Source organism: Mycteria americana, chromosome 9 (genome assembly GCF_035582795.1).
Source record: "Mycteria americana isolate JAX WOST 10 ecotype Jacksonville Zoo and Gardens chromosome 9, USCA_MyAme_1.0, whole genome shotgun sequence".
In the NCBI taxonomy this organism is placed as follows: Eukaryota; Metazoa; Chordata; class Aves; order Ciconiiformes; family Ciconiidae; genus Mycteria; species Mycteria americana.
Window position 1 is genome coordinate 24,741,551 of NC_134373.1, and position 21,657 is coordinate 24,763,207.

At 37.3% G+C, this 21,657-nt stretch overlaps 2 protein-coding genes across 2 annotated transcripts in view; both read left to right on the forward strand.

Annotated features, from left to right (window-relative positions):
* IFIH1 (interferon induced with helicase C domain 1) overlaps positions 1–10,936 on the forward strand; it is a 27,702-nt gene extending 16,766 nt beyond the window's left edge. Inside the window, 10 exon segments of the mRNA XM_075511890.1 lie at positions 1,428–1,646; positions 3,200–3,340; positions 3,852–3,975; positions 4,062–4,265; positions 5,100–5,380; positions 6,860–7,015; positions 7,700–7,861; positions 8,196–8,386; positions 9,853–9,946; positions 10,054–10,936. Of these exon segments, the coding sequence (XP_075368005.1) occupies positions 1,428–1,646; positions 3,200–3,340; positions 3,852–3,975; positions 4,062–4,265; positions 5,100–5,380; positions 6,860–7,015; positions 7,700–7,861; positions 8,196–8,386; positions 9,853–9,946; positions 10,054–10,236 (1,755 nt within the window). The 3' untranslated portion in view covers positions 10,237–10,936.
* A 5,458-nt stretch (positions 10,937–16,394) lies between these two features.
* The window catches only part of FAP (fibroblast activation protein alpha), a 41,195-nt gene continuing 35,932 nt past the window's right edge, over positions 16,395–21,657 (forward strand). Inside the window, exons 1-2 of the mRNA XM_075511887.1 lie at positions 16,395–16,663; positions 16,931–17,015. Coding sequence (XP_075368002.1) covers positions 16,658–16,663; positions 16,931–17,015 — 91 coding nt within the window. The 5' untranslated portion in view covers positions 16,395–16,657. The remainder of the gene's footprint in view (positions 16,664–16,930; positions 17,016–21,657) is intronic.

Consider the following 21,657-nt stretch of genomic DNA (forward strand, 5'->3'; position numbering starts at 1 on the left):
AGAAACTGCCAGCACTGCTTCTGAAATCTTGCAATATGTAGAAATCTTAGAAATAAATAGAAATTTAGGTTTGAAACCACATCGCTCCAGTCAAAACTGCTTCCTGAACCACTTGTGTGAAGACAATCAGATTTCCCCAGTGACATGGAGCACTAGTTTGCTTTCCAAGCAGTAGTCTTTGGTTTAGCTTTTAAATAAAATTTCCCTTGTTCAGTCTCCACCTTTGTTTAGGTTCTTCAAAGATGAAGTTACATGATATTTCTCCAGCAGAAAGGCCAACTGAGAATGTTCTAGCTCTCTGTTAGTTTCCAGCTTCCGCTGCCAGGTGTTGCAAACTCATTTGTAGTGATACAACAATTTGAGCACACTAATGTGTAAACAAGACCATGGAAATTATCCGGATTATAAAAAAAAGAAAGAAGGAAAAGAGTTTAACCCTGACCACTTCAGTGATCTGCTCTACAGTCATTTCCACAAACATTTGTCAAATTGTAGGAAACAATGTTGAATTAGAGAGTTATTGGCCAGCTAGGGGAAGAGTGAGAGCTCCATAAACCAGTTTTTATGTTAGAGAAACAGAGAAATGTTCATGAGTCTTTCAAATCAGAACCTTGAAATATGTGTCACTGGCTGCATGTGCAGATAGATTAAAGAGATGTTTTCTGTGTTTGTGAGAAATTTAAAGCAAACAAAAAATAATCTTAATTTTCCTTATCGTATAGTACTTTACTTGTTGCATGTAAATATGATCTGACTAAGAAGCACATAATACCTGTCTGAATCTTCATCAGTTTCCTCCACTACAAAAGAGAGATGATTGGTAGTGCTCCCACCATGTTTGTTCTTCCCAATAATACATCCATAAAGTAATGTAAATCTTCTAATTGGGCAGGAATAGGGAGGAAATCTCTGTGTTGCTATAAAATGGAAGCATATTTTGATCAGGACAGGCCTTTCTAGAATGTCTGAAAGGCTTCTAACGTGTTATGTATCTTCTCATAAACAAACAGTATGCAGTTTCTCAGATACAGTTATGGATATAAAAGATAGGATTGATATCAATATCATACGTTCTTACCACTGGTTATTAAAAATATCTCTCTTAAATTCTTTATACCATCAGATTGGTTTTGCGAAAACGGAAAAGCTTTTTACGTTACATGAAATGTAAAAATACTTGACACATCAGGACTGCAGCAAAGATTCCAAAATTTCCATTATTTTCCAAAGATTCCAAAGATTCCATTAAATATATACAGCTTCCATCCACGCCTTCCTCCAGCACTACGAATTTCTTAATACATTAGGGCTCAAACAAACTGACGGGTTCTCTTCAACAGTGTCCTTACCTGTAACAAGATTTAGTCACACAAATTCTACATTTGAAAGAAAATTAATCATTTTAGGGGTCTCCCCCCCCCCCCCCCGATTTTTCACTCATCATTATTGATGAGCATCATCACATTCAAAATCAAGGTGTCTACAGCAATATAATGCAACGTTGCTTAAAAGAAAAGATGAAGAACAGGAAGCTGGCAAAAGAAAACAAACCACTGATCCCACAGCTTCAGATTCTGGGACTTACAACTTCACCTGGTATAGGAGGTGCAACATCCTGCTCAAAAGCTGAAAAACATATTCTAAAAGTAAATAGCCCTCACACTTGCAAACCATCAAAGGGATATTGTCTTGTTCAAGTAAAATTTTTAAAGTCAGTGTTAGGCTCCAAATATATAATCTGATTTTTTTTTTTTTCATGTGTACATGGGAGTTCAGCTCACAGCCATTCAGCAAATTGACCCACTACAAATTAATGGAAATCCATGTACAAATAAAGGTTACTTTACAGGGAAGTAAGGTTACTGAAAAGGAAAGTAAAGATTGCCTCACTTGAAAAAATTTCTCAAGATCAGAGGCAAGAAATCCACAAAATAGTGAGGTTTTATAGTTAATAAAAATCTTATTTTTCCATTGATGGATTAGAATTTACTTGTATTCCTAAATCCTAGAGAGATCACAGGATTTTATATCTGTATTTCTGGAGTGACTAAGCTGGGCTTTTGTGTGGATCCAAGAAAGTGAAAAACAAAGCTGAATACTTAAACAAGCAGAAACCACTTGTGAGATAGAGGTAGCATACAAATGTTTTTCTTTACAGCAGTTAGAGTTACTCATTGAGAGGGGAGTATTGTGTAGTTGCATAAACACCTTACTGGAGATAATTGGTTAAATTCTATACTTAAAGAAACCCTATTGTACTTGAAATTCAATGGATTTACGTTAGTAATACAAAAGTAGAATTTAGCCCAGTACTCCAGTGAAAACTCCTGACTAGCAAATTGCATAAGAAGAGAATGTGACATTGAATAGGCGAGGCCTGCAAGAAGCTTTTATGCTGTATTGAAGTAGATAGAATCGCAAGGTATTTTGAGACAAAAACTTTCTGGCAATGGAAAAAGCAGAGAATTCCTGTTCATCAGCTCTGAAATCTTAATGATAGGATGCTGGTTTTTGTATCTAAAGAAATGTAATCCAAATAGGCAAGCTCAAATAGATAACTACTGCTGAAGACATTAAAAAGGTTGCCTGCCAGACTTCCTTTCCTGTTTTCTCTGCTCATAAAAATTTTAAGGTTTCCCCTTATTACTTTAGACTTAGTGACAGAAGTGTACATATTTTCTTCTCAGAAGAGATCAAAAGCAGAGAAGTCCAGTTCAGTTGTGCAGTTAGCCCAGAAATTTTCTCTCTCTCTTCCTATTCCAAGAAAGATAATTTCGAATTATTTTCTACTCTCATGACCAGCTCTTACTTTTATAATTACTCCCTAACATTTATTTCCTTTTTTCTATTTCACCATTGTTTTTGTTTATTTGTTTTGTGCTCTAAAATCTACTCTTCCAAAGTATTGATGGTATATTTTCCTTTTCAAAATACCCGTTTTGCACCCTGATCTGCAAGCTTTTTCCTGTGTGCAAGGATCACTTCTGGCCTAAAAAGTAACTTGTTCAGTTTATCTCAAATGCTTTTCAAAGACTTGGCCTTTCTTATGCTGATAGTGTCTGTATCAAATTTTTGTAGGAAGAAACAAAAAGTTATATAAAACCCAATAGCTAAATGAGAAGCTCTGTTGTATTAATTCAGTTTTCATGTGGAATAACTCATTAAATGTTACAAGAAATAACATTTTGTTTTCTCCCAGATCTGTGCAAATCTTGATGTGTGTAGAATCATGACTGTTAAAGAGCATGCCTCCCAACTGAAGAATCAGGTGAAGGAACCATATAAGAAGACTGTGATTGCAGATGACAAAAGAAGGATATGTTTTTTCAAACAAATCAGTGTTAAAGTTATATTGCCCTTTAAAAGTGTGTTGTATGGTATCAACCACTTCTGGCTAATGCTCTTTTTCTATAGATTTATTGTGATCCATATTGATTGTGGTCCATATAGGACCACAGATCCATATAGGACTGTGATCCAGTGCTAATTTGAATATGCGTGAATTTATCTGTGGCTTTCCTCTGTATGGAAAAGGATCAGTAAAGTCGAATAGAACTAAATTTTTACTTACGTGAGTTATATTTTTGAGGTATCTGGTCAAAAGACCTGAACCATCGTTGAAATGTTTGTATTGGAGTGACATTATATTCACTAAAAAAATATGTTATTTCACAGTATAATTTTTTTAATATTCTGAACTATTTACTTCCATAACTCTAAATGCACTTAGCAACTTTACTTGTTTTTTAATTTAAGGTTTAACATTTTAAAAAAATTACTCATTGTGGTACTAGCCAATGTTTTTGTTGCCAGAAGATACTTGTTTACTTTGGTAATCAATTTATTTCTAGGATCCATTTAGAGAGAGAATTACTGAGATCATGACAGACATTCAAAACTATTGCCATCTCCATCCAAAATCTGAGTTTGGACCTCAGCCATATGAACAGTGGGTGGTTAGAGAAGAGAGAAGAGGTAACTGCATAGCAAAAATATCCCATCTTTGGATTTATTTGGGTCATTCTATACACAGGCATGTTTTTGTATTTTTTGTTCACTTACTGCAAAAGCAGAAAAACGCAAGGAACGTGTCTGTGCAGAACACTTGAAGAAATACAATTATGCTCTCCAGATAAATGACACCATCTGAATGGTGGATGAGTACAATCACCTACATAACTTTTATAAGGAGGAGAAAAGTAAGAAGACAGTAAGGAGTGGTGATGATGATGAACCAGCAGTATCAAAAAATATGAGTAAGACTGTAGTCAGAAAGCCACTGCCTAAGTGGTGTAGTAGTTTGTGATACATTGACTACCATTGCATTGGATGAGGTGCAGTGCAATAATCTGCACAGGGTGATGACATCAGCGTGACTGTAATATCTTAACACACAAGGTCTCCACCTTAAAGTGTTATTATTGTGTTTGCATGATCATCTGACAAGGATGTAGGCTTTTAAATATTAGAAGTTTTTAAAAAAATTAAGACACATGAGGAATCCTCCCTGGTCATGGTCAATAGTGCCTGTCGAAGAGAGTCATTCATTTAACATTTCACTGAGTGTATTGAAATGTCTTTAAAAGCTGCAATACCGATAGCAATGCGCCCATCCTGGTTTCTATTACATTGCACATTTCTAGTGAGGATTCCTACTTTAATGAGTGTCCCAAGTACAATCTATGCCTAAATTTATAGAAACATTATCAGCTCTGAGGGCTGTCCATATTAATGTTTCTCCTTGTAAGACTTTTTCTGTTATTTTAAAACTTTTTTGCAAGTATTATAAGCTGTAATTTAGCTCTTTAATACAGTGCACTTAAGTCTGTACCACTTCTAGTGTCTAGACAGAGTTTTTTTCTTTTGCTTATTCTTACCATGAAATATAGGCAAAGTGTATGTTAAAAAGTTAATGGTGATTTATTTTGATTGATTAGTGTGTTTTTAATGAATGTAAACTCACTTGAAAAATAATTGGTATGCCACAGCTCTTCAAACTGGATGTGAAGTAGCCATGCTGGGAGAATTATATAGAAAGCTGCCCTTTGCTTTTTTTTTTTTTTAGCTAGAGCTGCTATTTTACATGGTTACTTTTTCTTAATTTGCATCTGCTATTTTTAAAGCAAAAAAGAAACAGCTGAAAGACTTGGCTGGAAAGCCAGAATATGAAAATGAGAAGCTAATACAGTTGTGAAGCACTTTAATGCAGGAGTTCACAAAGAGTGGGGAACCTAAAGGAATTATTTTCACAAAGACTCGGCTAAGTGCCTTTGCTCTATTCCAGTGGATTAAGGATAACCCAAAATTTGAAGAAGTGGGAATTAAGGCACGTTATCTTATCGGTGCTGGACATAACAGTGAAATTAAACCCATGACTCAAGTTCAGAACTATGCACTACAGCATTAAAATCTTGTACATGATTTGAGAAAACGGCTTGTTTTAGTACTAGAACAACGGACTGAAGTTTGGAGCCCAGAGTTCTGGTTTCATACCTGCCAGCAACTTACCTTCATAAGCTGCAGGGTAGGTGAATAACAATGTCAGAATAATTTTATTGCCACAAGGAGCAAGCTTTTTTGGTTTTGGATTCTATGGCAATAGGAGTAATAGGCAGCCATTTCCTAGAGGACCATATAGTCAAAAGGGACACAAGTCATAGTGAGGCATAGGAAGAAAAAGTGAAGAAAATGGCAATAGCAAAAATGCGATAGTTAAGTAAGTTTATAATTATTGGGACAATGGTAATTCAAATTACATTTTAATCGCTGAATTGAAAAATAAAATTACAATGTTGATTATGCCTGTCATTTTCTAATATCATTGCTTAATCAACTTATACCAATTTATATGCATGCTTCACACTGACACATAATCATTGAAAGAGAATTTGCCAAAATTCACAATGAAAATTTCACAATTGATCACTCAACAGTCCGTCTCGTACCATTGTGTTGACTTCATACACAACATCTCTCTGACGATTTATACCTCCAAATCAAACATTCTGAAAACAAAGTACTTCAGTATCCTAAAACGTCTCTTCTGTTCTGCTTTTTAATCCCCATAAAATTGCCACTTCAGCATTTAAGGAAAAATGGTGTGGTTTACTGCTGGGCAGAGTCCATTTCCTTCAGCTGCTCTCAGTTTCAAAAAAAAGTTAGGAATTCTTCTCTCAAAAAGTTGCTTGTTTTCTGTGAAAATTTGGTATTTAATCTGTGCACCACATTGCACAAATGAAACAATAGCCTCTACGTTTTGAAACTGAATATAGCAAATAGGAAGTTTCTGTCCCTCTGTTCAAGCATGTTTGAAAATATCCAGCTAATTCAGAAGTCCATGTTTTGGATGCTTTAATTTTTAAGTGTATCATTGCTGTGCTTTTTGGTGCTCTCCAGATCACCAAAATTATGGTCCCCATGTATTGTGGGGAATTTTAAGTGCTTTGGAACGTGACTTGGAAGTGCTGAAGTCTATACTTTAAGCTGAAATTACTGAAGTGGTAGAAATCCAGGATCTCTGAATAACTACTTAAAGAATTTGAAAATGATAGAACAACTATATTATCAAAACTCGTAGTGCCTGTGAAATGGGCTACAAAGTTTGAAGCTCAGTTACCTTAAAAAGATTGGCTTCTGCTCCGTTCTCCCTCAGAAAGGGTGCTGAAGACCTATTGTATTCAATAGGAACTCCTTGTTTGTGATCTTGAAAGAGGCTTAAATGCAGTTGTTGAAGTCACTTGATGTTTGGCACTCCACTCTGAAATTATTGGACTATAATTCCTTAAACCTCTTAATTAGAAGAAACTGATGACAGAAGCTAATACTGAAAGTTAATATACTGATTTTTTTTCATTTACAGAATGAGCAAAGGGAAGTTATTGATAAATTCCGAGGTGGAAATATAAGTTTACTTATTGCTACTACTGTAGCTGAGGAAGCCCTAGACATCAAAGAGTGTAACATCATTATTCGCCATGGCCTCATCACCAGTGAAATTGCCGTGGTGCAGCTATGAGTTTACTGCGTACATAACTGATTTTTAAAAGTGCTTTTCTGTTTGGAATATGCAAATGGTGAATCATACACCTGGGGTTTGGAGATAATTTTGAAATACTTGAATGCTAAAAGAGAAAAGGCTCTTGCAACAAGGTTCATTTCCAGTTGCCATCCTCAGTTTGCATGCAATATAAAATTTGCCTCCATGTGTAATGATGTAACATCCATTTAAAGCTCTACACAAACAGTAAGCTCTTTTAATAGAGAAGGTATGAGAATATGATCAGCAGACTGGTTGATATAAAAGACATTTGTACCACCAACAGCTAAAAAGAGATAATTGCATATCAGAATACCAGCTTGTCCATGTTCTCACTTAATTTGTGAACACAAATATTTTTATATTTAATATTTAAATGCATGCTTATTTTTTGGTGACAAAATACAGTTTCTGCTTTGCAAAATGTTGTGCTAATCACAAATCTCCTAAGTACTATTTTCACAGGTATCTTTGATGATAATGCAGAAACAGTATGTCTTATTCACTGATTCTTTATCTGTCTCAGTTAAGTGGAAAAAAATGCTCTGTGGGGACGCTGCGTAAGGAACAGTACATGTCTTCCATTGGAAAACTAGGAAAAAATGTTGTGTGGTGTTGTAGGGAATATTGTGCCATTTATGTTGTATTCCTTGCAAATTGTAGGCTCGCGGTCAAGCTCGAGCTGATGAGAGCACCTATGCACTTGTGGCTTCAAGTGGCTCAGGAGCTGTTGCACGTGAACATGTTAATATTTTCCGTGAGAAAATGATGTATAAGGCCATTCAGCATGTCCAGAAGATGCCGCAGGAAGAGTACTTAAATACGGTATTTACTGCAACTCTGCACTTTCCCTTTAAAGAAGACTGATTTATATTGTAAGAAATACTTTCTATTTGAAATCTACTTAGCGGAGGAAAACTTAAAATAATACTAGTTGCTACATATGGCCTTGAATCCTTCTGCCAATATTTGTTTTATAATCTATGTTTTCTGGGCCTTTAGAAAAATCTGCTTTTCTGTTGGTAAGGGGGAAAACACACAAGTTGGGAAAATTGACTAGAAGTCATGTTGTCGGTAAACTCAGTACAATAACTGAAAAAGAAAACTATTACTGTCATTCCACCAGAATGTTACAGTGCTCTTACTGACCTATTTCTAGATTCAGAATTTCCAGTTGCAAAGTATAGTGGGAAAACTCATTAATGCAAAGAGAGATCAGTGCAAGACGTACAAGAAATATCCTTCACTAATAACATTCCTATGCAAAAATTGCCACAAGCTGATATGTTTTGGAGAAGACATACAAGTTATTGAAAACATGCATCACGTCAGTGTGAAAAAAGATTTCCAGTAAATGTTTATGAACTACTTTATCTCTTTCAGGCAGAAACAGATTTTCTTTTCAGCAGAGCTGTGCAGGGCCTGTAACCCTCTAGGACCTGTGAGGAAAAAGATTATTCCAATATTGTCAAGTCCTAGGCTCTATGGAGTTTACAGTTAATGAGTTTGAAGGAAATATTTGTTCTTACCCCTGATTTCGAGGTGACCAGAATTTGAAACTTTGGAAAAAGACACAGGTCCTGTGGTAATACTAACTAGGTCACTTATTATATAATATGGTATGTATTCCACAGTGTAACTGTAACCAAAGATGAATACCAGTTACCCACATACTTACACCAGTAACAGTGTTACTGTGTATTTAGACCAAACTTACACCAAAAAGGATAAGAGTTTGACTCAAACAACATATTCGCCATGAGCTGTGCATTGACAATTGTATATTTAGAGGATGTTCATACTGGTGACACACCCCTTTTAGTTCTCCCAGTGTTCTTGCTCCTTTTATCTCCATTGCAAGAGATGCCATCTAGTTTGGTAAACATTTATGTTAAACTGTGTTTAACTTTTCAGTGCCATGATGGCAGGAGGTGACTTTCTCTTCTCACTCATAATGGAAATTAAGAGACCAAGAAAATGTTTTAATTCAACTTCATTTGCATTTGCTTACTACAGTAAATTTGTAATGGGTATCGTACATTACAGATCAGTCATGCTTTGCTAATTATACAGCAGACACCATCCAACCAAGTTACTGCCCTCCAAAGTTTTCGTTTCTTTGAGACATATCTCTGGTATAATTTGTAAAGACTTTTTGAAGAGCTAATGAGAAATTAGTACCCATATGTTGAAAAAATTAAAAATTAACTGCAGCCCTAAACATTAAACTGCTTTTACTCTGAAATTGTCTTGTCAGCATAATGTTATCAGTCAATTCAAACTACAGGGTAATAATTCTTATAACCCCTTAGCACAGGCTAATAGTAACCCTCAAGATCAAGTGCTCCTTAAACTAAATAATGTAAGAATGTGCATATACTCTGCAGCTCTGGATAGTCAGAACCAAAAGATTCTGTTAATGGGTAAGGTTGGACTACAGGGAATAAAAAGAAAACCTCTAACTTTCAGGTATCATTTCTTTGACAGCTCCATGGCACCTGAAAAAAACCAAGCTAGATCTATCCCCTATTATAACGGAGAGCCTGCTGCTCCTACTTTAAGATGTGTGAGGGAGGATGCAGCTCCTGAAATGCTACGAAAGGAGGCATGGAGTACAGTTGTATTTCACTGTTACTTAGGAGCATGAAAAATGACCTTGCATTTTCTCCAACTCCTGAATGTGCACAACAGTCAGATTTTGCAACCTTTTAGGTTTCATATCTGACTTCAGCAACTGTAGTCACTGTGTGTTTAAGGCTATATGTAGCATTGAATGACCAATGTGTTCTGATGCACGCTTTCTGACTGTTTTTCAGAAGTCTTTACCATACAAGAGAAAATAGAACACTGCAAGGTAAGCATGCTGATTACCAGACAAATGGAGAAATTCTGTGTAAACATTGTGGACAAGTGTGGAACAACTTATATTCATACAGACAACTACAACATAAAAGTATTTATTTCTGTCTAATGATCTTGTCTATTTTATCTGAAACGTAATTTCCTTATACTTGCAGGCTTGGGGAAATATGATGGTTCACCAAGGTCTTGACCTGCCTTGTCTAAAAATTAGAAATTTTGTGGTTGTGTTTGAAGACAACAAAACAACAAAGCAAATTCTTAAGAAATGGGGAGAACTGCTCATCAGGTTCCCTAGTTTTGATTATGCAGCTCATTGTCCTTCAAGTCATGAAGATTAAGGACTCAGAATGAAAATAAAAGCCCTTTTCAACTTCTCTCTGACTGCTGATTTTAGAAGCTCCTGTGTCCCATAGAGAGTGCTGCATCATAAACACTGTGAAAGATCCTGGGCATGAGGAAACTGTTTTGAAGAGGAAAAAAAACCAAGGAAGGAGGAGAAGGATGAAGTCACATGGCTGCTGTCTGCACTCAGATTTGCAGTGGTACTCCAGGACTAAGAAGATGACCAAATACATTGCAGTCATGTGTATCTGTGGAACAAATTCCTGTCTCTACTCACTGCAGTCCATCGTGGGGTGACAACACTGTCAAAAGTGTGTTAGGTGACCTGTCGTCAAGCACAGAACATAGGACAGACATCTTGAGACTTGCCATGGTGTTATTTTCTGGTTTTCTCCCTGCTACAACACTTTTGAAGATAAAGTGTCTCAAAAGAGAAGCCATGTAAAGAGAACAGATTAGCTGAGTGTTATTTCTGAATCATTGTTGCTTCGTCAGTGTTTTCATGACAGTTCTTCCCTTCTTATCTTTAGCTCTAAGCTCATACATTTTGACAGACTAAAATTAAGTTTCCATTAAAAGACATTTCAAAAAGTCAAGCCCTTAAACTGACTTGAAATTGATTATTTTAATGTCCAAGAAGCACAATGCCAAGTGTCTTTCTGTGTGTTAGTTTCATAGGACTGTCAAACTGGCTATGTAATGAGGTATGTATTTTTTTCAATAAATTACTATAATGATTAACCTTTGCCAACTGTGATAGTTTATTCTCTTTCACTGTAAGTATTTTGACAATAATAATACCACGGTTTCACCTTAGAAATTTAAAGGACAGTGGTATTCTGACTGTAAAAAATAGCATAATGTGTCTCCATATTTATCTCATTGACAGATTCCGCCCCCCCCCCCCCCCCCCCCAATTTGCAAGATATTGGAGAGTGGAAAGAAGGTCTGTTTGTTATTATAACAGTCAGCTTTGCAAATTCAGGAGAAAGTGGTATGTTTACTGGCATGGACATGTAAACACTTCAGGAGCCCCTTTACTGGCATGGACATGTAAACACTTCAGCAGCCCCAGGTAAAATTTCTAAGTTACAACGTAGCGGAAAAGTATATCCCAGCAAAAAAAGAATCTTACTATGGCTAGATCTGTAATTGCTCTACATTTTTAAAAGGAATATAAATACTGTGTGTATTTTTTTAAATCAGATTTGATTTCAGGTTTGCATCAGGACCAGATTTGGGTTTTTTTTTTTCATATTTCTGGCCTTGCTTTAGGGGGAGGGGAAAAAATCTAATTTCTGACTGAGAAGAGCAGCACCTTTCAGATACCAAATTGATACAGGCCATTTTGGGATTAGCTACTTACTTATAAACAAATTACAGCATTATGAAATAAATACACACACTGATGAGTTTTCACTATAGCAGTTTCGTAGATTAGAATGTGCTTAAACTACAGAAATTGTGGTTTCTTTATAGGTTGAAATTATTCCACAACAGTGATTTATACCACTAAACTACTACCTTAGGGCTGTAAAAAAAATCAGGCATATTGAGAGTTAAGAGATTATATATGCAAAGATGTTTCAAGACACAGCAATTCCACAGGTATTTTTGAATGATACAACTAAAATAGGAAAGGCCAGTGGGAGAGAGGGACTGTAAATGCTTTGTAGTGTATGTGTTTTACATTTGTATACATATTTATATAATGCCATTCTTACCTTTATGTATTGTGCAGGGCAGAACAAATATGAAATCTTCACCAATTTCTTTATTCAGCATTAGATACTTCATTAGTTAAAAAAATCAAACCGTTCCCCTCATCTAGTGTTCTTAGAAACTCTAAGTTACTCTGTTTCTTGTATTGTAGTATTTTGCTTAATACTGAATCTTTTGGCTACTTCTAGAATCTGCTGATTTAGCATTAAGTGCAGGACAAATTTTACACTTTTTACACATTGATCTGAGAATCTGACTATTTTAAAATGTTGGAGATTGATAGATCACAGGATTGTAATTTAAGATGTATTTTGTTCATGTGCTCAGTATCTGATGAGATGCTATGAAATATACTAAAAATTAATTATTAGTATAGTCTCTCTTGGTAAATAATCATCATCCAGATCATCTCTGGATTTCTGTATTCATGAGTTGTTACAGTTATGTAAATGTAACATAATACACCGTACATAGCATTTTCAAGTGTCTGAAGTAATTTATTCAGTACTTTAAAGAAGTGTAAAACCCTGGTAAAAAGATGATATCATTACATAGATTGCTGCTGGGTCCTCAATCATAATCTTTCATGCTGGGTAGATTTTCTGAAATCTGAGCTTTTGATACTTCCCTTTAGTGAAGCGACAAGAGCATATGCAGCTGGATTTCTTTGTTCTTTTATAGTTGAGTTCAACAGGGCTGTATCACAAACGTGCCTGGGCTTCTTGTAGTTCACCTGTGTGCTGCTGTTATACTCCCAGTTCCTAGCGTGACTCAGCCACGTTGTCACCAAAGCTTAAAGAGTGTTTGCACAATCTCACTTCAGCATAATGCGTAATGAACCTCAAATGAATCCTGCTGGCGTGTAGGATAAGGAATTTCCACTTCAAGTTATGGTCTCTGAATGGGGTTGTAAAACGTGCCTATAATGTTCATCCAGGAAGTGTGAAGTTGTAAAAAACAAGCTAAATTGCCATATTTTATCTGCTAGTTACTTCTGCATTTACTGCCTTTATGGACCCAAAGTCCTCCAGGGAGTGTGACAAATCCTGATTGTATTTTCTACTTACAACTTTTATTTGTTCACAAATGTGGACAGAAGAAAAACTATTAGTCACTGGGGATTTGTCTAGCTATGTGTGTGGCTACTTATGAACTGGTTCAGCTTTTTTTATTATTCTGTCTACTTTTGGTCTAATGTCATGCACAACCTACATCTGTAAATCTGCATTTCCTCATCTGGGAAATGTAAATACTTTAGTAACGTTAGAGTAGTTGCATAACTGATTGGGTAGTGGCTGCACAAACTGAATATGTTTTCTGTTCCGTAATTTGTCCATTTCTCCAACTGATTCACCCTCTTTCTAGCTTCCTTACACTTTTATTTCTGTCTTACATTATGGGATTCTGATGTTGCAGAAGTTAGGAAGAGCTTTGGCTATTGTTTGCTGTTTGCTTCTTCACTTGTACCAGTATAAACAGTCCAGAGAAGGGAGTTCGGAGCAACAGATCTACAAAGCCTGTAAAGGTCATTCTCTGCCACGTAAATTTTGTTTTGCTTCTAATGCTGCAAGCTTTGTAAATCTTACTACAGCACATGCCTAAATAATTAGACTTCCAAATTAGAAAAATACATAGTATGCAGTATATAGTCATTTTGCAAAGTCTTTTAGATCATGTGAGTTTGAATCATTTCCTTTGAGGCATTCTCTAAATATGCATTCATTAGAGGAAGCTGCATATTTGGAAATGAAAACTAGCCTGATCAAAACCTGCATTTGCAATTTTGCGATGTTCTGGTTGTCAGAAATAACCAATGTTAGTAGGAAAAAAACTGATTTCTCTGGACTGTGTTATTGAAAATACATATGGAATTAACCACAGAATGCTAGAAAATAAGTAACAGTTTGGAAATATGAATAAGAAGCATGAGTTACATGGGGAAAAAATTATTTTGTCACAATCTTTTTCTGTTTTGGAAATTTTGAGTAGCTGTGGTTTTATCTGGTTAGGAAACGCTATTGTTTTTGAGCTCAGTTCTGCCCTTCATATACAGTGTATCAGGAACAATGTATTTTAGCCTTCTCAGCCTTTTTTTCCTGCATGGCTTATGTCAACAGGACGGATCTTAGTCAGAAACTTTATTTTGTATAACTTGTACTTTACTGTTGTGACAAGAACTGGGGAGAGAGGGGAACAGAGTTTATGGGAAAATAAGGCATGTTTCATATCACTGTTTTTTCCAGACCATTAATTTCAATTTCTTTTCAAAAATCCCACCACCAAGACTAATGTAAGGCATGTTGCCAAAACACTGCCCAGATCAGCTGCTGTCTCACCAAGGCTGGTGTAACGGTTAGGGTTCAAATTCCAGCCCATGCTGTTAGGCTAAGGTTGTAACTTGACTACCTTTGGTGGTAAAACATTGAGGTTTTTTTCTCTCTAAAACATTAGCCCAAGTTCTGCTGGACAGTTTGGTGTGACAGGAACCTATCTCATCTACTATATTTTGAATTTTCAAAGAAGCCAGAGGGGGTGATGCACCCAGCTACTACTGAATTTCAGTAAGATTTGGGTACTCAGTCCTTGTTAACTTCCTCTGAAAAATCATAGTCCCTGTTCCTGACTACCACATAGAAGCACCACCATTCTGGACTCCTTTCCTCACCTTCTTATGTTTCCCTTTTTGATGTTAAGCACAGGAGAGAAAGACAAGGCTGGTGCAGGGAGAAAGATGAGGTGATGCACACATGCAAAATCAACAATGCCTAAGCCCAACCTGCAACTTCTAGTCACCGGTCTCTTAAGTGAATATGCTGTCAGTTTGTGGCCTTCTTTGGCAGTTGACATTTACCACACGGGCTGAGGCGGCAGCAAGAAGGAAGCTGAGCCGGGCCTGGGGCTGCGGCTGGGCCTGGCCGCCCCGAGCAGGCTATGGAGGCCAAGCTGAGGAAGGCCTGCTGCCAGTGCCAGGCACTGCCGTCTCCTCTGGCATGGGCACCAGGCGAAGTGGCTGGGAAGCTACAGGCAGTAAGTGGATGATAGGCTTTGTTTCGTAGCTCAGTCCGCTGCGGCCATCCCTGGTGCCTTTCTGTACATAACACAGTGCCTGAGCCCATGGCTGCAGGGCAGAGCACTCTGCACAAGTGTGCAGAGTGTATGCTGTGAGGTGTTTCCTCACAGCATACTGTCTGGATGAATATTATAAAGGCTGTGAGACTGTCTTTGTTTGTTTGTTTGCCTAATAACACATCTGAAATGCCTGGCCCAGTCTCAGGCGCAGGTTAGTCATCTGAAGGAATGATTAGTGGCTCTCTGGTAGGAGCACTGGAAGGATTTCCTTTTTGAGATCATCCTTCTGAGACCTGGACGTCGCTAATAAGTAGTTGTGCATTATAGGGTGTGTGGAGATGAACTAAAGAGCACCCAACCTCACCGAGTGATGCTGGGAAGCCTGAAAGCACGGGGGGTGCTGGGAAAGAGCAACGAGCAGTGAAGAAAGGAGGCAACAGCACAGAGTGCTCCTGAGAGGCCTGGGTGCCTGCGGGATACCGGGCTGTGCAGGGGTAGGCTAAACGGTGCTACCAGCCCAGAAAATGTTGCTTCGTTTAAACGTTTCTGTGTCTTTTCAGCCCGGATTGCGCCGCTACGAGGCGCGCGGCCGCTAGGGGGCAGCGTGCCTGCTCCCCTCCGGCCGTTATTCCCCCCCGCCCGGCCGTTATCCTCCCCCCGCCCGGCCGTTATTCCCTCCCCCGCCGTAGCGCCGATGGCTGGTGTGGAGACCCGCCTGAAAGGAAAGGGGCAGGGTGCGGTCTGCCTGCGCCTTCCCCTCCTTCCCCAGCACTCCCCAGAGCGGCTTTGAGGCAGACCAGTAGTAAGAATATTTGGGTAAAGTCAGTCTAATGAGCACGGCATACTTTTATTTCCCTTTTCGAGTGTTTCTTCTTTCTGCTGAGGGATCTCTTATGTAACTTGACACTGCGGTCTTGAGAGAAGTTTTCCCTGTTTTCAGATGACCTCGTTTGAGTGCACTAAGTAAGTGCAATTTTCAGAATTTGCACTGGGCCAGTAGGTACTTACTTCTCTAAGCTCTGTTACATAGCTTACGGAAGTTTGTAGTTTTCTAAGAAAAAAAGTAATTCTCACATGTGGAAGACATTAAATGATATTTGTTTGTGCTTCTTGTTTTGTATGCTTACGCCATCATTATTTCAGAAAGTAAACACATGAATTATACATAAAAAATAAAGCTATTGGATTTTCTTTTAATTCTCTTTAGAGAGTAGAAATAAGGTCATGACTATGTCCTGAGAATGTGAGGATTGCCAAAATACACGGTAGATACTTCTCGGAGAAAAACAGTACATATCAAGTAACTGTTGAGTCATAAAACCCTTAAGTTAGTGTAAGCAGATGTTGGTTACAGCTCACATTGATGGGAAGTATATAATCACCACCCCTATAGCCACCCACTGTCCATTTCTGGTTCAAGAACTTCCCCAAAAGCCTGTTTCTAATTTTATGGAAACCCTTTGAAATTTGGCACAGTTTTCAAAAGTATGTAGGAAAAAAAAAAGTCTGCCAGAGGTTTGGCCTCCAACTGTGAAAACAGACACTGCCTTTTCAAACTCCTCTCGTAGATCCACTGACCAACACCCAGAAGACAGAATTTACATTATTTTAGAATACGGCAGGAAAATGAAGGTCTGTATGCTGCTGAATTCAGCTTTTGGTAACATTTACATCTGTTGTTTTAAACTGTCAGCTATTGCATAAGGCCGGGCTCTGATGTGAAAGTATTTGTTTTAAAGAAGGGGAAGTCTTTTCAAATGTATTGCAGGGACATTTTTGCTTGTTGCTTGGACGGATTACAGCAGTTAGAGAGAGTGGGAGGATTTAATTATTTACAAGCCATAGAAGCATGCTTCAGGCAATATTAGAATGTAATTATTGTTTGTTTCTGTCCTGCAGACCCGGCTAAAAATCATATTTGGAGTGGTTATATGGCTTTTGCTTTCCTTATTACTTTTGTGTATTGTACTGCTTCCATCAAGAGGTAAGGCATTTGTAATCTAATGTAGTGTAAAACACAGTATCTTTAGCTCCTATGCCTTCTAAAGTTCACAAAAGTTTGTCAAATCATCTTTAGGATCGTCCTGTCAGAATTGTTATGGCTTTATCACTTTACAGAAATGTACTGACAGCTGAAATATCCTGAAGGTAGGATTTTAATGCCAGCAGATGTTGAAACAAGGAACACCTTGAAGTGAAAAGCACCTGAATTAACTTTATTGTGCATGATATATAATGTTCTTAGACAGGACTGCAAAAATAATTCTCAGATCTCCTCATATTATGTTATTTGTTGTGTTAGGGGTTAGGAGACTCACAAACTGTTAGTAATTTCCTTTAGCTTGGTGAACTTGTATTTCGTTTTAAATGGTTGTGTAATAATTACAGAAGTTCTCTATCCAAGTACAAGTTAAACATTTTGTTGTAGGTCGGGTATGGTGAATCATTTGTGAACGTATTTAAGACTGCATTTGAAAATTAAAGTCAGCATTGCATAAACCAGGGATGCATAGTTTGCTCTAGTATTATTATGCCAGCTGTAGGTAAATCAACACAGTGTGCTCTGCTGAGTCCTCTGGTAAAGTCTGAAGTGAGTGTGGTTTGAAATTTAGAGCCTCAGTGGCACTGACTTGATGGTAATTTTTTTCTATGAGCGGTGTACTAAGGGAAATATAAGTATTTACATGGCCCTTTCATTATAGCAGATTAATTGAATGACTCTGAAATTATTAAAATAGTAATAAAAAGCCTATATTCCAGTAACAGTATCTATTTAAAGGGATTTTTTTTCGCTATTATTATTCTTTGTTCATGTGTTGGCAGGGTGACTGAGATGAAGAAATCAGTTTTGCACTTACAACTAAATGTTATAAAATCAGCTATCTGCTTAAGTCTTGTGAAAGTTAAGTCCTGTAATTAATATGCAGGTTTTGTGAAAGGTGAAATCTCTTCCTACCTGATATTTCTGTGGAATATGGTTATTATGGGTTCTTTCGTTGAGAGGGGTTGGAGGTTTCTGAAGCAGTTGGGGTTGATTTTGTTATGCAGCATATGAATATGAGGATAGATTACATCAAGGTGGGAGGCAGTGCTGGGAAGAGATACCACCTCAGAGTGATAGATTTGAGTTTTACTGTCAATGATGGGGTGCCAGATTTTTTGGCTAGCTTAAGCATGGTAAAATCTGAGCTTTTATTACTAGATAAATGTATGGTATTGAGTCAGACTTACACATACCAAGTCTGCATGTTAAGACAGGGCAGAATATTTTTATGAGATTTAAATAAAAAAGAGCAGTGAGGAAACAAAGAGGCTGGAGACCAAGGATTGGTTTGGCAGCCTGAAGAAGTTGCTAAAGATCATGGAAGGTACTGTAGGAGGAAGTGAATATATTTTTCCCTTTTGAAGTTATCACATACTAGCTCACTGGTCTTAGTCTGAACCTCTTCAGTACCTGAGCCATTACGTTCATCTCTATGGTTTCTTGGAATAGCAGCTTGGTAACCTGTCATATCAGACATGACATTTAGATCCAGTAGAATGATAAAGAATTTATCTTACTTTACAGAATGCTTTTGAAGGAGCATTTTAGACAATTGTGGAATACACAATTATGTTGAACACACAGTTATGTTGAACACACAGTTATGTTGAACACGTCTGATTATGGCCTGTTATTCTCAGGTGGAACTGCAAGTGCTGCAGCTATCTGTTTAAATGCCTAAACCTTTTTGAATTCTTAGTAGTCTACTAATCAGTTGTAAAAGGAAGAAATATAAGCTAATTTTGCAGTTACAAATTTTGCAAGTTGAAGACAGACAGGAAATAGCTACAGAGATGGAATGTTGTTTGTACATTCCACCTTTACTACTGCCTAACTGGAAGGACGTGGCAATCTATAAAGACAATTAATTGCATATGAGAAATGTGTAGACGCAGACTGACTAAATTTCTGCTTAAGAAATCAGCAAAGAGAAATGTCAGCTGGAATTCTGAAAGAACTGGAAGAAAGATTTAATTCTGGTTTTGTCTGCTAAGTTTCTAGTAATTTCATGATCTTCAGACTTTTTAAAATGTGATAGCTGGTTTTGGTTTACACATGGAAGAGTATAAAAATGTGAAAAATTCTCAAAAGTTATACTGGAAAATAATTTTCTGTTTGGAGAGGTTAGTAAGCGGGAAATACTTAGTTGTGGTTATTACACAATTTCTGTGGGGCTGAGAAGAGCAAGGCAGGCAGTCTCAATGTAGTGAATGGCATCTATGCCTAAGAAATTAGTGACAGTTTTTTGACATTTCTTTGAGTTAGGAATGTGCTGTGTGATTTACCTTACTATGACAACCCAACTTTAAACAGTTCAGAAAGGTTCTTTTCACTTGTACGCTGGTGTAGCTAGTCCTGTTCTTCTGCAGCATAAACAAGAAAGAAAATACCTGTCTGCAGTTGAAAAGCAATAGCAGAGCCCCAGGCAGAGTTACAATTAACTGAATGTATTGCTTAGGCTCCAAGTTAATCTTTTCTTCTGCTATTTTTAATGAATATCCAGAATCCTGCCTGTCAATGTGTCTGTTCCCATTGTACGCTTGACCTAGGCCTGAGACCAAGATCTTGGTTCTCTGGTGTTGCAGATTAGGTCATAGGGCATACTTCTTAGCCAGAAGGTGGTGAGCAGCCAGTTTTTTAGGAACTGGTGGTGTTCTTTGCTACACCCCAGCCAAATCCATTTTCTGATTCAATAAATGCCTCCCTGTGTTCCAATGCAAAGTGAAACAGGGTGGCTTCCATTATTGTGGAGTGGAAGAAAAATTATTCCAGTCAGGAATTCAGTTGCTGGCACTAAATTCAGCTGGAGATGGTGCTGTTAGTTGCTGCTTTCTAATTGAAATGGGTGCCTGGATATTTGACTTAAAACAGAAGTAAAGCTAAAGAGAAATACTAATCTTCTTGGACATCTATCAAAATTGGCAAGTGACAATAAAAGATTATAATCTCTCATCTGTTGCTGAAGTTTCTTGTAATTGAAAATCAATAGATTACTGTGATAGTGTGCTTCCACCAAAATCTGGTGGTTCAGTCTTAGGTACGAGTTCAGGCTCAGATCTAAGTAATAGTGTAAACCTTGCTACAGTGCTCTGTACACTGGTGGCAGAGAGCTATCATAAGATTATTAGAACAGAGTAATAAAAAACAATATTGAGTTGGATTAGACAAATTCATACCTCTTCTGTTTGGTACTTTAGATTGCATAAAAATTGGTAGGAATTCATACTAAAATCTTTCTAGATAAGTTTTGAAAAACTAATATGCTCCATTAATTTATAGTCCCTTAACAGGGTTCAGTCTGCTATACTTGTGCAGCTGTGGTCTTTGACAATACTTCTAGGACTGAGGGGCTGGGTAGGCCTTTTCTTTCCAAACCTGAGTAGTGCTTTGAAGAAACTCTTTTGTTGCTTAGATTCTTAAATCAGCATTAAGTGGCTTACCCAAAACAGGCTCTATTAGTTTTCTGTGCTTATTCACATGCTGGTGGCAGAATAAATAGTCTGGTTTAGGACTAATTTAAAGAAGTTACCACAACAATCTTACCTTTCCAAGTCTGCTTAGAAATAATGTATGGTGGCTATGATCTAAGGTAAATTTTTATTCTAGCTTTTCTTTATAAATATATTTTCTGAAAACTTACTTTACAATAACTGAAAGGGATTATAATGATTCCTTCTCAGTGTATAGTTAGAGACTTTTTCCTTTCTCAGATCCTTATGCAGTAGAGATGTTAGAGTCAGAAGTAAACTAAACCATTCTCATTCTAGCATGCTCTAGCTTTCTATACACAGTTTCCGTTCCTAGCAGTAACAAGAGTTGGATCATACTGTGGAACATGACTTGTTCAGACTTCATCTTCTCATTCCAAAGGGTGTTTTTGAAGTAACCTTCACTGATAAAGCAGTGGCACACCTCACAAAAAATGACTGAATGTAATGCAGGTATGGAAAAGCAGATTCAGCTGATGTGGAGCTGAGTGTGACCAGAAATTCTGGACCAGGATCAGGAGTGTTGGAATTAATTTCTGATGCTGAACTGGGCTGTGGTTTCCTCAAGTGGAAGGCTGTCTTCCTGCGCATGTTGAAGGAGCTTGTGCTTTAGCTATTCAGCATCAGCCCAGAGAGATGAGAACGGACATTGTAGTCCAGAAGCAGAATATAATACCATCTGCAGGCTGGCTGTCCCAAGATGCTAACCAGTTTTCTTTTGGCAAGTCATCTATTTGCTGTGTAGCAGTGGATGCTAAAGAAAATATGTATAAAAATACTTATATATTAAATACATATAAATACATATAAAATACATATCTACAGCTACATATATAAAAATACCAAATACAGAAACCAGAATACTTTCTGATTATTATGTATGCTTGGTTTAATTTGGCAGGAGTAGACACAATTTATATGGATGCACATTAGACCATGTTGTGGAATAAGCCAGCAGGTCTATGAAATCTAAAGCAAGGGTTGTGTTGGTCTACCCACATCCAGTCTTGAAAAGGGAATAATCCTCATAATACAAACAGAATTTCACAGTGATAGATTAGTGTGCATAAAGTTAATCTGAGTTTAATGTAATT